The 17,216-nt window shown below is 36.4% G+C and overlaps 1 protein-coding gene across 1 annotated transcript; it reads right to left on the bottom strand.

Annotated features, from left to right (window-relative positions):
• Positions 1-115: 115 nt before the first annotated feature.
• Positions 116-14,047, bottom strand: LOC121410041 (probable cysteine--tRNA ligase, mitochondrial). The gene is made up of 14 exons (XM_041601872.1): positions 13,579-14,047; positions 12,858-12,908; positions 11,189-11,381; positions 10,433-10,538; positions 9,410-9,638; positions 8,786-8,919; positions 8,139-8,273; positions 5,881-6,019; positions 4,755-4,878; positions 3,404-3,499; positions 3,103-3,241; positions 2,579-2,694; positions 2,126-2,182; positions 116-1,072 (listed from the first exon to the last, which is right to left on the bottom strand). The coding sequence occupies exons 1-14, from the start codon at positions 13,857-13,859 to the stop codon at positions 1,055-1,057; spliced, it is 1,818 nt and encodes a 605-aa protein (XP_041457806.1). The 5' UTR covers positions 13,860-14,047; the 3' UTR covers positions 116-1,054.
• Between the last annotated feature and the right edge of the window lie 3,169 nt (positions 14,048-17,216).

Raw genomic sequence — 17,216 nt, 5'->3', positions numbered from 1 at the left:
CATCGACTCATTTGGATGTAACTGGCTCGTTCATATAACTATTTTGTTAAAAATAAGGGAAACTTTGAAATGTCATAACTTTCTTATTTTACTTCCGATTTTGATGAAATTTTCAGCATTGTGCTTGTCTGATTTTTCTCTACTGATTCAAATCAACATTTTTCTGAGGTGGACTTGACCTTTAAACTGCCTAAACCCCGTTGTATCAAAATTAAGGCCCTGTCACATTGTTCCGTGTAAGCCTTGCGGGTAATTGCCCGCAACAAAGCTTTGAAGATGGTCAAAACTTTTCTGTGTGCAAATCAGCTTTTGAAGGCAACTGTGTGTGACATACATGCCAGATACTGTCAATGCGGGCAACCTGTGGGTAGCAAAAATATTTACCCGCAAGTCACACGCAATGCTTGCACAGAATGATGTAACAGAGCCTTTACTCATCATTTCTATCAATAATACTTCATTTTTACCCTCTTGCTGAGCTCTGAGATCATTGGTGGTAGAGTTTACTCATAAAGATACATGTATGTATTATACAAAACGCCCCTAATTTTGTAATTTAATGTTTAGAGTCCAATCTCTTCATTATTGTAAACCATTAGCAACTGCCATAAAGTGTTGTATTAACTATTGTAATAAAAATAAAAATATTTTATCAGCTGTTTCAGTATTAAATGTACATGTCACAGGAAATAAAAGTTAAAGTAGAAAAGGACATCAATATGCAAAATGAAAAAGTTACAATTTCATCTGGGCTTCATTGCACAGAAAATACAAGCATGGTAAACTTCACCATCCATTGGCCACTTCCATTGAATCCTCGTTTTGGATTGGCTGTTGAGCTTTGTTACCATAGTAGTTGCAACTGGGTGGCAACGTTTAATGACCTCTATAGTATACCAATTATAAATCAACATGAATGTTATAGCCAATGTTGCAGTGTTTGTAATGTATCTCATGTAAATAAGATCTCTCTATATGTGCTTGCTTTGCTTGCTGTGTGGATTATACATGTTGCAATCAAAATCAATTCAATGTCTCTGTTGAGTTATTCTTGTCACCTGTCTGTTCCATCCTGCAACAATAACGAAAGAAAGAAAGAGATAAAAAGATGGAAAGACAGATAGTTAAAGAGACATTGGAAGAGAGAGAGGGAGAGAGGGGAAAGATAGAAAAGAGAGAGGGATTGAAAAAAGATAACAGATGGATGAGACAGAAATGTGAAAAAATTGATAAGCAATATCAATAATTTGAAATGATTAAAGAGAAAGAGAGTACCTACATGTAGGTAGAATAAATCGATAAATACATTCCATATTTTCAATGACAAAATATAAATTAAGAATAAATTTCTATGTCAAGAGTGAAAGGGCATCAAAAAGTTAAAGTCCAGACATTGCCTTGCACTGAAGTCCTTTGTGTACAGTATGAAGATGCAGAGTATAAGATGGAAAACAAGCATGATATCCAATTGTCAAAGTTGGCACAGATTTTGTCAGTGCTATATTGGTCTTCCACATTTCTATTGATCGTAACGGTCCAAGTATTGGCGTTTAGATGGGTACAACTTATCCTTTATCATTGCATTCTCCCTCCACCTTCCTAATTCCTTAACTTATTTCATATCCATTATGGAAAATCATACACACATTCACAGAAGCTGATCCAGGATTTACCTAAAAGGGGGGGGGGCACATTTTCCCGATTAAAATTTGACAAGGAAAAAAAATTGCTTTCACCTAAAATTGAAGGTCATCTCGCCCACAGAAAATTTCACAAGCCCCTCCCCCCAAAAAAAGAAGGTTTTCACCTAAAAGTTAGATAATTTAATCTGCGGAAAATTTTAAAACTTTCAAGAGGGGGGGGAACGGGCCAGATGTGCTCCCCCCCAGATCTGCCACTGCACAATAGCATACAGGTGACTATGCCTAAGCCACATCTCTAGGGACCACACAAAACAGTTCAACTTTAGGTGAAATTCATCCTACAGGATGTTATTCACACACATTTGCATATTCTGGTCTGAGATAATGCTCTTGAGTGAGGCAATTATTTGACAAGAATGGAAGGTGGAATAACGCAGAGTCTACTACAGAAGTATGTGGGACTGTAACAATGTATATCCTACCTCTGTTTTCACTTTTGTTTTCTCTACAAATTCCCATGTGGCTGATGCTCCCCGATCCTAGGAACAAGATAGGAGAAAAGATCACTTAATCAACCTTGAGGGACTGCCATTGTGCATGAATGATACAGTGTATGTAGGCCTCTATGAAAGAAAAAGCCTCAACAATGATGATGAAAAAAATAGTTGCAAATGAATACAGTGTTACAATGAAATTTCGCATACTAAAGATTTGTGGTGCAATTTTACAAATTTGAAATGTAACATCCTTAGAAATCAATCCTTCCTGATACACCTTCACAAAGTAAGTGCATGCAACCACTTTTGGTATCATCAATGAGCATGCAGATATTGTAACTTTATGGGTTGGCACAACCTTTTCTTTACTACTCCACAAAATGTTGGTCATGTATAATACCTTTGAATGTCCACATTAGACAAACCCAGATCATTTACCTTAATCTGTATACCATTCTGTGCTAGCGTATCTCTAACATGATCACATGTGTTGAGGAGTGGAGCCCTCTCTTTCATCAGTTTCTTTCTTCTCAGCCTCATTTCCTCAGAATCCCCTAAAAAGTGAATGGGAAAATGGTATGGAGAAAAAAAGTAACATGCGCTGGTATCCATCAACTCAAGGTGTAGTTAAGAAATAGCAACATTGAGAATTCAAGATTCAATATTAATTATTTCAGCCATCATCAAAGCTTATGTCGTAAAAAAAAATCCCCATCTGATAGTGATTTTTTGTTTGCATGGTAAGTCCTTCACTTTCGGCTCAGCTCCCCCCCCCACTTTCAAATCCATTCCACGGACTACTCTACACTTCGTAAAATTAAAATGCTAGATGATACTCTGATGAATATGGTTTATATTACTGTTCCTGGTCAATACTTTATGCGGGCCTTAAAGGTAGGGAGTACATTTATGTGCTGTTTCAGCGATTCACAACCAACATAAACAATTCATTCATAACTCACCATTGCTGCTCTGAATTACACTCGATATCCCATGATCCTCTTGGTCAGTGAGGGCCCATCGACGGACATCCTGTCTAAAGTTGACCAGAGTGTCTAGAGCAGTGTTCATTGCTTGGGATGACTGATCAGAATGGGTACCCTGGAAAAAAAAAATACACACACATGGAGCAGTGGTCAATATCATTTATATGTCCCTCGAGTTTTCAAACCACAACTTTAGATAAGTGTTTTAATCAAACATGACTTCAGAATATTGCCCAGTGTATTTAATTTAGAAATTGACCAACAAGCAGAAACTTACTGATCTTGTAGACATTTGTAATCCTAAGTTAGATAAGACTTGGTTGATATATGTAGCTACAGCTGCAACTGCCCCTGGGCTGCGACTTGACGCCTCCTAAAAAAAAAAAATCAAAACCATCAACATGTCATTGAATATGGTTGATATCATCCTTAATACTTATCAGCTAAGCATGAATTATTAGCTTTGTTTTAAGTAAATTTGGTTGATGAATTCTTGGTTTTACTATAGATGCGCATAAGTTGTGGTCTTGTTGTGAAATTCCTCATTTGCATCAATTCTGAAAAATTTGATGACCACAGTACTCAACCCCATGCATTGATCACCATGTTTCTCTTTCAAAGTATTTTCAAGTTTTCCTAGGTCTAGGATCTCACTGTTTATTCTGCTGATTTCATATGCTTCTCTGTGCTTGAGATTCGTTGTTCAGTTATATACTTCAATTCTAATTCTTCACTCATGTCCTCTGGTATCTTGTATTTCTTAAGTAACAGTTGTCAACACACAAGCATCACATGATAATGCACAAATTGTAAAATAAACATAAATATAATCCATGGCAGAAGTTGTCCCTGACCATTTTTATTTAAGTGGTGAAGATATAATGACAGGACATTCTACTGCTCGCACAGCACTCTTCATTTGGGCACACTTTCATGGATACACCTCTTAACCTTATAACAGAACAGATGGAGCGCATTGTCACCTGCATTACGCGATTCAATATAGCAGCAGTGCCGACTTTGAAAACTACAGTGTACTACAACATATTATTATTCACAAAAAACACAATTCATATAATGATACAATACTATGTTCAGTGACATTAAATGACATTTGACCATGATCTTGCGGCCTATGACTTGTCAGTGATATTTGATTACCGCTATATCCACATTTTATAAACTATATCTATAAAAAACTTTGAAAGTGATGACAGCAATCTCATAATTACCTCCAAAATGGCCAAAGTGGCGCCTATAGTCTCACTCTGCTATGCAGGTGTGACAGAAATGGGTGCGATTGTTGCTATTGTTCTAACAAATGAAAACTAGCTGCATTTTCCAGAAGCATGCATAATACTACCATCAAAGAAAAATGAAAATCATATAAACAAAGAGCAGAAATTGGTCAAAATTCAGATTCTTTCCTCAAAATTTAGAATAGTTTTATAATTTAAAAGACAAAACAGTAGTCAGCTGACCTGCGTATGAATGACAAATATATTAATTTTATTATGGCCTATATATCATCAATGCTTATGTTTAGTAATGTTAGGCAAAATGTAGGACTTAAAAATATATAATTTATACAAAATAAATACTGGAAATAACCAAGGAAACTTTCTTACCTCCGATACTTGACTGAAATTTGAGTTGCATGTATGGGCCAGTTTCATAATACAGTCTAGTGCCCTCTTTGTATCAAAATCATCAGCTAATGCTCCTATCACTTCATCTTGAGTATTCTCCAACCTATATCAAATCATCAAAACAATAATCAAATCATCAAAACAAATATCAAAGAAAAGAGAAAACAAAATAATATCAATTATTGTCTATATAGTGTTTTAGCGATGCATTAAAAATGTGTAATTTGGTCTGCATCAATTGCCTGTGGAGTATCAGAGCGTATCCCTAGAATGACCGAAATCTGACGAATATCCCATAGGCTCCTGTACAAAATTTGGTATTGAATATGAGAGTGTGAAATATACAAAGCGTACAACTATGAAAGCAATGCGATGCGCAGCATAGAGCACAACTACGCTCAATGACGTCATAATGAACTACATGCAAGTCGCATGTCAACGACCAAAATTGATCCTATGAAGTGATAATGGCATAATGTGATAAGTGATCTATGACTTGTTCAATCAAATTGCTTCCTTTTTTTGAGGGGGGGGGTGGGATAGATAATTTTGGATGGCTTTTTTCCATGAAATACCAGAAATATTCCACTTGTTAGGGCCAATACTCCACTTATCTGCAATTCATTGAATATTTTCCTGAACTCTTGGAATATTTCTAGTATTCCATTCTGAGGCATCTAATATAATATAATTATTATTTTTTTCTTTTTCAATTCAACAACATCAGTACCATCTATATTGCTACATGAACTACTACTACTGCTACTTCTACTACTACTACTACTACTACTACTACTACTACTACTACTACTACTACTACTACTACTACTACTACTACTACTACTACTACTACTACTACTACTACTACTAATAATAATACTACTACTACTACTACTACTACTACTACTACTTCTACTACTACTACTACTACTATCACTACTATAACTACTACTATTAATCTTTTCAGCAAAAGATACAAAATACAATTATAAATGAAAACAAAAATAATGCATAAACTACCCTTGGAACACTGATAAAGGAAAAGTTATTGCATTCTATCCAGGTTCCAAAGGAACAGAATGAATTACTAGATAATTATCAGTACCTTTGCATGAGTTCAGCTTCATTGAATGGTCGACAGCATATTTGACCTTTGACATACGCATCGGCATCATTGAGGAAAGCTGACATTTGTCTATGAAGTACTACTGCTTGCTGCATTGTTCCGGGTCCATACTCTAAATCTGAATCAAAACAGAGCAACACAAAGAATATTAGCATTTCAGCATCTTAATGGTACATGTATCTATTGTTTGCAATAATTCTCTCTCTATTTTCATATTTCTATTTTCACATCATGATGCAGTGTAGCATTTTTGATCTATTGATATTGTGCTATCTTTCTATAAATAATCTATTCCGATGTGCACTATTATCATTACCCAACTTTAGCTGCCTTCCATCACTTATACCCTTTTTACACAGGATTTTCTTAACCCCGGACTATCGCTAACCCCGTACTATCCTTAACCCCGTACTATTTTTTTTCCTTTTCACACATGCCAAATTGTTATTGCTAACCCCGGATAAGGAATGCTTGCTTTTTACACACGAAACTCGCTAACCTCGGACTAGTGGTTTTTGTCGATCATTCGTAGTACAAGTACTTCACTCGTACACTTTTTACACACGCTAAAATTTCCTTAACCCCGTACTATAGGTGGGGCTAAATTGCTATTTAGCCCCACCTATAGTACGGGGTTAAGCTTAGCCCACTTTCGTTTTACACTAGCGATCTTAACCCTGTACTATCGCTCTTAGCACCGCAATTGCTGGGATAACCCTGCTTTTTTGCAGGGCCAAATAATCCCGTACTAAAGGTGGGGTTAGCCCACTTTGCAAAAATGCTGTGTAAAAAGAAAGTGGGCTAAGCTTAACCCCGTACTATAGGTGGGGCTAAATGGCAATTTAGCCCAACCTATAGTACGGGGTTAAGGAAATTTTAGCCTCTGTAAAAAGGGTACTAGTGCATTGAACAGCTTTCAAGGAATTTATTCTGCTCGGTAACCATACACCTCATGTGGGTATAACAAATATATTATAATATTTTAATATTTGTGAAGATTTCTGTATGTATACCTATCACCTCCCTGCTTCCTTTTTTTCGGCAAGACCCTCCGTCTTACTTTTAAATACATATGTCATGCGAGATAACTTTATTCATTGAATTGTGTTCCTTAAATCTATGATTACGTTTTATATATTATGTCTTGTAGTATTTTCGACCTTGTTATGTTACGTTTATCATATTGTGTGCAATTGTGAATGGAAATCAATAATTCAAATCAAATTTCCATTTGGATAATTCATACTTCTTAATAAAGGATAGAGCAATTAGTTACGACCACTTGTATCTGGATAGGTGCACATTATTTCAGATTTGGGGGACATAACACAAGAGGAGGCACATTCAATATGCATGGTCACTGAGAAATCTTGCAGCAGAAATGATCCTGCTAAAGGCTTTTTGACATTGCACCATGCATGCCTTGTGGGTAATTAATTGCCTGTGACTCACCCGCATCAAAGTTTTGAGCATGTTCAAAACTTGCAAATCAAACTTGTGTGCACTTGTGCATGCAACTGCGTGAGACGCGTGTGAGATATTGTCAACAAAGGCGACCTGAGTGTACCAAAAATAGTAACCTGCAAGTCACACATAACACTTGCATGGAACAATGTAACAGGGCCTAAGGTTTGGACATTAAAAGGGAAGTTCACCCTGAAGAAAACTTTCTTGTAAAAATACCAGAAAAAATAGTAAAAAATATTGGTGAAGGTTTGAGGAAAATCTGTTAAAGAGTAAGAAAGTTATTAGAGTTCAAAGTTTTGGATCTGTGACGTCATAAACGAGCAGCTGTCCCATGTGTTATGTAATATAAAATGCATAAATTTCAAATTTTGTATGGTTCCTGATGACTTAATTTTTTTCATGATCAGGTGTGAAACGATTTGTTTATTGATATACAAAAGTTACAGTGAAAACCATTTTCAATTTTCTGAGAAAATGACATTTCATTGATTTCTTACCATTCGCTATGTAGGAATGCTGCTCGCATGTGACGTCACAAATCAAAAAATAATTGAAATTCTAATAACTTTTCAATTATTTGATGATTTTTTCTCAAACCTTTGGCAATATTTTTCATTAATTTTTCTGCTATTTTTACAATAAACTTTTTGTCAGGGTGAACTTCCCCATTAAGCGATAATATCTAAAGTTATCGTTCCAATTTCGCATACAAGGCATCATGACCTGTAAATGTCCAGATTTCTTCTTTCAAGTTCATAATGGTTGCTTACCATGATCATACTTGGACATTAGACACAGGAATCTGAACTGGTTTGAGGTATATGTCTTCAAGAACTCTTGGATGCTCACAACATTCTGAAGGGACTTGGACATCTTATCAATATCATGTTTCCTGTATAAATGACCTAAAGGAATCAAAATAGGTTGATATAAATTAATTTTTATCATGGCTTTTCCAACAAATTATTACACTGTTTGAGGTGGTTTTATGCCGGTGGAATAGCGAGAAACTTGAAATATATTGCTAAGATTCCTATGAATAGTCTGTGAACCAAAAATTTGCATTTTAGGGGCTTTACCTGGTTAATTAGAGCAAACTTTTAATTTTAAGCATAAATCAGAATAATTACTGAATGAGATTTTTTGCAGAATTTGATCCTAAAGTTTTATAAATTATGCCTTGGGTAACATGTGTGCCAATTTTCAGCGTGATTACACACTTGACAGCAGAGATCATGGGGGGGGGGGGGGGGGGGGCCGAGTCAGCCCCCAGTCTTCTTAGGCGTCAAAGTAGCCGGTCTATAGATTAAGGGTTAAAGACCATCACACAACCACCTTATGACCACCAATCACTATCATTATTGACATAATCACAATTATTACCACCACCAATAATTAATGAAATACAAGTTCATACCTGAATGTAGGAAGTAGTTAGCCCACTGACCAGAGTTAAAGCAAGCCTCACATTGAGCTATCTCATTGTTGTGATGAGGGAAAGCTAGATCTCGCCCACCAGTATGAATATCGAGCCGCTCACCAAAGATGGCACTGTCAAAGAATACAAAATACAAATATAATAGAAGTAGTTATAGAGACTTTTTTATTATTTCCTGTTTGGCAATTCACACAAAACAAAACAATCTACAATACAATGATACATGAAATATTTTGCATTAATCAGTACAAAAAAACCTTACATAGATTTGGATATGAGGATTTAGTCTGCAAAAACAGACTCTTAAAGTCACGGTGCATGTTCTATCCCATAGTGAGCACGTCCTCTTCCGACAGTCATAATGTCCTAGCTGGTTTTCCCTTTTTCTCTCTCTCTCAAAGTTTTGGTGAAGAAAATAAACAGCAGACCTGCTTTCTGTAGCTGAAAAATCTCCCTTTCATCTCTATTTTATTGCTGTTTAGAGCCTTTTTGAAAACAGCCATGTTTTGCCGCAGATTTTTCCATGTGACTTTGCATACAAACCAGTAATTTATTTGTTTTTTTATTTGTGTATGATGACCACTCTACCCCTGTCAAACTCACTGTGACATAGCAGAACATTCAATATGCCATCCTGGTCTTCCCTTTCCCCATGGTGCTTCCCACCATGGTTCTCCTGGCTTGACTCCTTTCCATAGAGCAAAGTCCCTTGGGTGTCTCTTCTCAGGATCAATCATCTCTTTACCATCATCATGCTGAACATCCAAGTCTTGACTGGCAAGCTTGTTGTATCTTTCTAGTGTGAACGCATCCACATTGAAGTACACACTACCTGCAGAATGAAAATCATTTATTCAATGTGGAGTAAAGGGCTCATGTGGTCTAATGCATCGGACAGTTCGGAGTTCATTGGACATGTGTGGAAGCATCATGGTGTAGTAGTTCTGACTCTTGCCTTGTAATCGGAGGGTTGTGTGTTTGATCCCCACCATGGCCTATAGCATCCTTTGGCAAGGCCTCAATCCACACTTTGCCACTCTCCACCCAGGTGTTAAATGGGTACCTGATACGATGCAAACATCTGTGTAATGTGCCTAGCAATTGAGTCTTGGAAACTCTTGTTGCAATACTCCTCAGGGAGTGGAGAAAGTGCAAATGTTGAATGTTGGAATGCCAGGATCTAATGACTAGTGTAATGTCGTATCTGTATAGAGCTTGGAGACATTGTTCCAATATATTGACTGCGATATAAAAGATTATTATTATTAATGATCACAAGGTTGCGAGTTCAAAATCCTTTGCTTGGCCATTATCTCCACATTAATCAAAATTGGCCCAGGATTAATTTCTTCCGTCTATAAGGTCGACCACTATGATTGATTAACTTATAAATACGTAAAATGTCACCTATGTTCTTGGTTATACCAGCTTGGCACTATGCAGTAGAAAGCTGTCTTGCCAATTTCTCTTTGGAGTTTATACGTTAAGAGAAAAAATGCTTAGTTATGTCTGTCATTTTAGAATTGATCCTTAAAGCCTATCTAAAACTTGGTATAGTTTCTTTGATATAAATTAGATTACAGTAATCAAATCATATGCGGTTATTTCCACAAAGTCTTTCCTTACCATTACTTGTTGTATATCCAAAGCCATTTCTGATGATTTTACCGATGAAAGCAATTATGTCTGGTATATGATCTGATACTCTGGTATAGACAGTCGCTGGTAAGACCTACAAAAATAAAAGTTATTGGTTATATCTGCCAATTTTAAAAACATTTAATCTTGTAGAGCTGATAAAACAAAGCCATCTCTAATTGTAATAGAGATGTATTATAGGTATAGATATTTTGGCAATATGATAGATTTACACATACGTCAATCATTAGAAATTTAATCAACATTGATCATGAGGTCTCAGTAATAATGAAAATTAATTTAAGTTCCTTGAAATGCGTTCCAAATTGCTTATCTGAATGAAATTACCTAGAAAAAAATTAAGCGATTTATTCAATATCATACCTATTATCATTTTAGATTTATATCACCATCATATCATCATCATCAATTCATCGTCATCATCATCATCACCATCATCACCATCATCTTTTTTTTCATTATATTTTTTTCTTCAGGGGGTTGGGTGTGGGAATGATATGATTAGAAATTTGATGATTTTAAAACTTTTTGAAATTCACCGAACATTAAAACCATGATAGAAACCAAGGATTGGTAGTAAATATGGTATGAGATATACCGGTAATATGTTATTATCATTTCATAGTAAATGAATAAGAATTTAATTTAAAACAAATCCCAACAATACTGAACAGCACAAGACACAACGTAAGAAATCGCTATATGTAAAATGTTGATACTTGCATTAAGATATTGCATATCTTGATAGAATTCCCTCTCATAAAATCTAGCTAATTCTCTGAAGTCCTCTATCTTCTGCTCCTGTGAACGTTTTATGATCTTATCATCGATGTCAGTGATACCCATCACCATGACAACGCTCGTCTGGAAGAATTCTGCTAAGATGCGACGGATGATATCAAATCTGACATAAGAGCTGCAAATAGAGAATGTAAACAATTATATTTGTTCTACCAAAAATAAACCCAACATAATGTAATTTTTATGAAGACACCACCTACTTTATTTTTATTTTAGTGACTGCATAGAATTCACTTAAGTGAAATGTATTCATAATAGGCTAAATCCTCTCATAGAAAATAGAAAAACGCATGTAATGAATTTTCATCAAGATAGAGTACATCAAATAAAAAATTTGTGATTTGTTCTGTAAGTGGATATAAGGAAATAAAAAAATGATCAGAATTTAAAAAGAACAAAATCATCAGCTATTAATAAAGACACAATTATATCAAATGATAGTTACTGTAATGAAGATATGTGCCTACTTTGAAACTACAAAACTGTTTTTTAAGTACTCAAATATTATATGTAGGAAATCATCACCAAAAATATCATAAGGAAAACATGACATAACAAATTATCAGAGACAAAATCTGAATTTTCCAGTCCCCTTCTGCACTCTTAGATGCACTGGCGTAAATACTTGTGTAACACCTATTGTTCAAGGGGGGTGGAATAATAGATCAACCCCCCCCCGAACAATAGGTGGGAAAGACTTCCATATGTCCCCTCCACTAATTTAAAAAAATAATTCTCCAAAACCCCCTTCTGTCTTTTGCTTTTTTCTTCTTTCTTCTTTCTTACTTCTGGTGGGAACTTGGATTCAAACCTCTTGCTGCAGAACAAAGCATCTCCAGTCTGTCGCCTTTCTCAGTGAGCTAGCAGGAATTTTTGAAAGCCCTGGGTTTCATAACGGTTATCTGTGTGTGTATTTTAGTTTTGTCAGACGTGTATCAATCATATGTGATTATTTACGTCTGGGACCGACCTTTAACGTCACCATCCGAAAGACGTGGCCAGGGCTCGAACCTCTGCATCAATTTGTAACTTCCCCACAGCTTGGATTACAGGCGCACGCCACAACCCCCAGTTATCAACCGATATTACGATTAGTCTACTCTCCAAGAGTATTGGGTATTTATTTTTCTGACTAAATAAACCGATGCCATTGGGAATTACACACACTCAAATTTTTGACGGAATAAAACCATATTTTGGTATGTATCCGACTTTTCCTTCTTAAATCTCTTAGATATATGTTAGATAATTCTTGATAAACCTTCTCCATATTTTTTTTTCAATTTTAGTGGAGGGGACATAGAAGTCTTGCCAATAGGTGTGACGCAAGGATTTACGCCAGTGCTTAGTCTTAGATGAATCTTGTTTTTATTTTTGGTCACCTCAGATGGTACCAGTATCAAGAGTCAGAACAAGAGACAATTCATTTCAAAACTTTATTCAAGAAACAAAGACTCAATGGCACCAAGCAGAGAATCAAGTTCACAGCACACTTGTAAATAAAATTGAGAAACTAATAACACTACTAGAAAAAAAAGAGAGACAAATTAGGGAAAATTACAAACCAGTCTACCATGGTTGGTATCATTACCTTGCATGCCCAATATGGGCAGAATCATAAACTGTAGGACCACAAGCATACCTGAAAACAAATGAAATAAGGAGATTCATCCAGGGAAATAGTAAACTTTATCTCAAGCATTTATCCTGTATCACTACCTAGTCAAATAAATAACCAAGAACCCAGTCCACAAACTTCATATTATTATCTACGAAATAATGCTTTTTATATGGTAAAGTATTCTTCTAAGCTTCTGCCCCTGGCAAAGAAAGTAAATAAATAAATACACAAGCAAATAAATGAATAAATGAGAAATAATTGTTTACAAATTTTTAATTCATTGTGGTTGGTCTAGATTCATGTTTATAATAACACCAACATGACTCCACTCCCAAATTCTCACATTTTAAAAATTCCTTTTACGTTAGGCCTACTGACACTGTCATCAACATGAACCACTACTGCCCCCCCCCCCCCCCGACGAGTCACAACTCATGCAGTGGACGTACCCCTGCCCCCCCCCCCCCCCCCCCCCCGATGAGTCACAACTGATACATTTATAATGTAAAAATGCATTGAAAACAGACAGACGTGTGTCCCCTCTTTCGAACCAGAAGGCCTTTTTCTTTTAATTGCTTGTCAAATTTTTTCGACGACAAAATATCTTCCAAAAAATGTGCCCCCCCCCCTTTGGAAAATCCGGAGGTACGCCGCTGACATGAACTCATGAAGAATAAATGAACTATAATACCATGTTGCAACATTTTTGTTCATCAGTAGCAGAGGCTCTTTCTTTGCACTTTTCCGATCTTGTGCTGCTGATAATGAGTTCAAGACACAGACAGTGTTCTCTCCATCTCTCTGCACGGGATACCTGGCTTGAGAGAAATGGGAATGGCAGGAAGCAGATGATGGGGAGCAGACATCTCTTCTCAAATACAAAGTCTTCCGGCTCCGATATCCAGAAGTTAGACCTAAACTGCAAATTATGCCATGTCGGCCGAATAAGTCACTTGCAATTCTCAAACCCATTTTGACGGAGTTAAGAATAGCTCTTCTAGTTCTTGAGCATGATCACTTGTTTCGGGATTTGGAGAGCGAGTCGAGTCGGATACTACTCCGGGGGGCCGGGGCGGCGGGGATCGGGAGCGTTTCTTTCTTCTAGCTGCGCTGCGCTGGCCTGGTGCAGCGGTCCGGCTAGCTCAGCTCAGCGGTACGGTCGTACTCTTATCTGTCGAGAGATGGCGCTATTGCACAACAGTAAATTGGTGAGCATGGAGCTCGGAGGTAGATAAAAAATTTGAGCTTACGAGCCCAATCCGTCACGGTGCCCTAACCATGGACCTATTACTACTGTAGGTCCATAGTTACTACCTGCATGGTCCATACTACTCAGGGGCGGGTCCAGCTTTCGCCAATAGGAAAGAAGGGGGGTGGCGGCGGAGAAAAAAACGAAGTGGGGGTGCACAGGGAAAAAGGGCACATTTTCTTCCGAAAAGGTAAAAAAAAAAAGGACGTATATACCCCACTCCCATGACTAGTCATGAAAATTAAGGCACGTAAGATTATTTTACGAGTTTTTCTTCATTATAGTAACATAGACCCTATGTTGTTTTCTAGTTTCTCACCAATGATGCTGTTTCTTTATGGGAGTTTGCCAAAATATTGCAAAAAGGGCGTTCCTGTCGATTTTTCCCAGAATCATACTGTATAATAAAAACACTTTCAAAGGAAAATGAGAACATTATGAACAAACTAGAAAAGAAAAGGGGTGTTAATCAAAAATGAACAAGGGCATATAGGCTTTTAAGTAAAGGTTAAGGGATGCATTTCATTATCAAAAGAAAAAAAAGAAATAGCAAAAGGGGCAAATCATATTTTGAAAGGGATTATGCGATGAAGGATGCACTTGGAAAAGGAAGCAGAAAACGCTAAATATAGAAACCGGACACCCATTGGGCATGAAAAGAATGTGTTTTTAAGAAAAAAATTATCTGATTTGAGTGCAGACACCTATGAGAAAGCTATAAGGGGTTCTGGCACTCGTTAAAGGGGAAGTTCACCCTGAAGAAAACTTTGTTGTGAAAATAGCAGAAAAAATAGGCTTATGTCGAAAGGGTGGGTGCTGTCGCGTTAGGGTGCGTCAACGCGAACGCGAAGATTCGTCCAAAGCCCCCCGGTTTGGCCGAAAGGGTGCGTTGGGAGCTCCACGTCGCGTCGCGTTCACTGAAACGCGCCCTTTCGTCCAAAGCCCCCCCCCCCCCGGTTTGGACGAAAGGGTGTGTTTAATAATAATGAATAAATAAATACAAATATTTATAAGAAAGCTGAATATAAGGTATTTTGTCAAACATTGCCAATTTGCACGTAAAATAGTGGATTTTCAATCATTTAAAGCATTGACGATTTGAGGAAAAGAAAGAAAAGTTCAACTAAGAATAATAATGATAATAATAATAATAATGATAATAATAACAATAATACTAATGATAATAATAATAATAATAATAATGATAATAAAATCAGATACCCACCCTTGCAATAAGCCACTTGGCGCCAATTTTTCACTCCAAATTCATTTCCATAAATTCACTCTTTGGGGTGAAAATTATTATTATTATCATTATTATAATTATTATAATTGTTATTATTTTTATTATTATAAGTATTATTATTATTATTATTATACACACAACACGCACACATACACAACAGATACATCTCACAAAATATACTGAGGCAGGGTCTCAAGTGTAAAATATAGTAAGGTAGGGTCTGAAGAGTTAAACGTTGTGAATGCTGACCCGACATCAATTTTGGCCTTGCCCTTCCAGCACACATCTGCCGTAAGTTTTATAATTTGGGGGACACCAAATATCTCCAGGTATACGAATGTTTTCCTTTGTAATAAATACACACCTGCAAAGTATAAATTGAAGGTAAGTATACTTTTTTTATTTGAAAGAACCTTGAAATCAGTCATAATTTTTACATGTATCAATATTACACCATAAAACATTTCCACCGAAAAATCCTCATGCAGCATGCCTTCATTGTTTTTTTTTTTTTTTACCTTAAAAAGAATGTTTGTGCCATATGATGATTTATGTTCCTATGCAAATTTCACATATCACTCGTCTTTTTTGTTTGTTCGGCTTTCTTATAAATATTTGTATTTATTTATTCATTATAAACACACCCTTTCGTCCAAACCGGGGGGCTTTGGACGAAAGGGCGCGTTCCAGTGAACGCGACGCGACGTGGCGCTCCCAACGCACCCTTTCGGCCAAGCCGGGGGGGCTTTGGACGAATCTTCGCGTTCGCGTTGACGCACCTTAACGCGACAGCACCCACCCTTTCGAAATAAGCCGAAAAAATAGTAAAAAAAATTGGTGAAGGTTTGAAGAAAATCCGTTAAAGAGTAAGAAAGTTATTAGAGTTCAAAATTTTGGATTTGTGACGTCATAAACGAGCAGCTGCCCCATGTGTTATGTAATATAAAATGTATGACTTTCAAATTTTGTATGGTTCCTGATGACTTAATTTTGTTTTCTTTTCATGATCGGGTATGAAATGATTTGTCTATTGATATACAAAAGTTACAGTGAAAACCATTTTCAATTTTCTGAGAAAATGACATTTCATTGATATTTTACCATTCGCTATGTAGGAATGCTGCTCGCATATGACGTCACAAATCAAATAATTGAAATTCTAATAACTTTTTAATTATTTGATGAATTTTTCTCAAACCTTCGGCAATATTTTTTATTATTTTTTCTGCTATTTTTACAATAAACTTTTTGTCAGGGTGAACTTCCCCTTTAACACATGAAACGGGTCCTCGAGACCTTAAAGGGGCACAGAACACATTCGTGAGGGGGCACCTTTCTTGCAAAAAAAGGTCACTTTTTAAGTGCTTCAAAAAGTATGTGTGTGGGGGGCACTGTGCCTAGGCCTCCCAAAAAAATTCATGTGAGCGTAAAGCGCAAGGAAAACATTGATTTATAAAATCAGACCTAAAAACCGGTCACTCGATATTTTGTTATCATAAAAGGATTGATGTCTTCCTATAATTAGGAATAATGCGAGAGTGAAGCTCTGAAACTGGAGGCTGCGTATAGGCTATCTGAATAAACATTGAACGCGCGATGAGCAAGCTTTTTTTGGTTTAATTTTTTTTTTCATCATCTTAAAAAAAGAAGATTTAGACCTAGAATCTTGGGTTACCCCTGGATCTCCCTATGCTAAACCTATACTACTACTTATACTACTACTACTACTACTACTACTACTACTACTACTACTACTACTACTACTACTACTACTACTACTACTACTACTACTACTACTACTACTACTACTTCTTTTACTACTACTACTACTACG

This window comes from Lytechinus variegatus, chromosome 1, assembly GCF_018143015.1.
Source record: "Lytechinus variegatus isolate NC3 chromosome 1, Lvar_3.0, whole genome shotgun sequence".
NCBI lineage: Eukaryota > Metazoa > Echinodermata > Echinoidea > Temnopleuroida > Toxopneustidae > Lytechinus > Lytechinus variegatus.
This window is presented reverse-complemented; position numbering and strand designations above follow the sequence as displayed.

What these genes read in the sequence shown, in the direction of transcription:
- LOC121410041 (XM_041601872.1), bottom strand. Translation starts at nt 13,859, where the DNA reads ATGGGTTTGAGAATTGCAAGTGACTTATTCGGCCGACATGGCATAATT. An exon ending in AAGATATGCAATATCTTAAT is followed by an intron (nt 10,539 to 11,188) that starts GCAAGTATCAAC and finishes TTATTTTTGTAG; the next exon opens with GTCTTACCAGCGACTGTCTA. An exon ending in TGGATATACAACAAGTAATG is followed by an intron (nt 9,639 to 10,432) that starts GTAAGGAAAGAC and finishes TTCATTCTGCAG; the next exon opens with GTAGTGTGTACTTCAATGTG.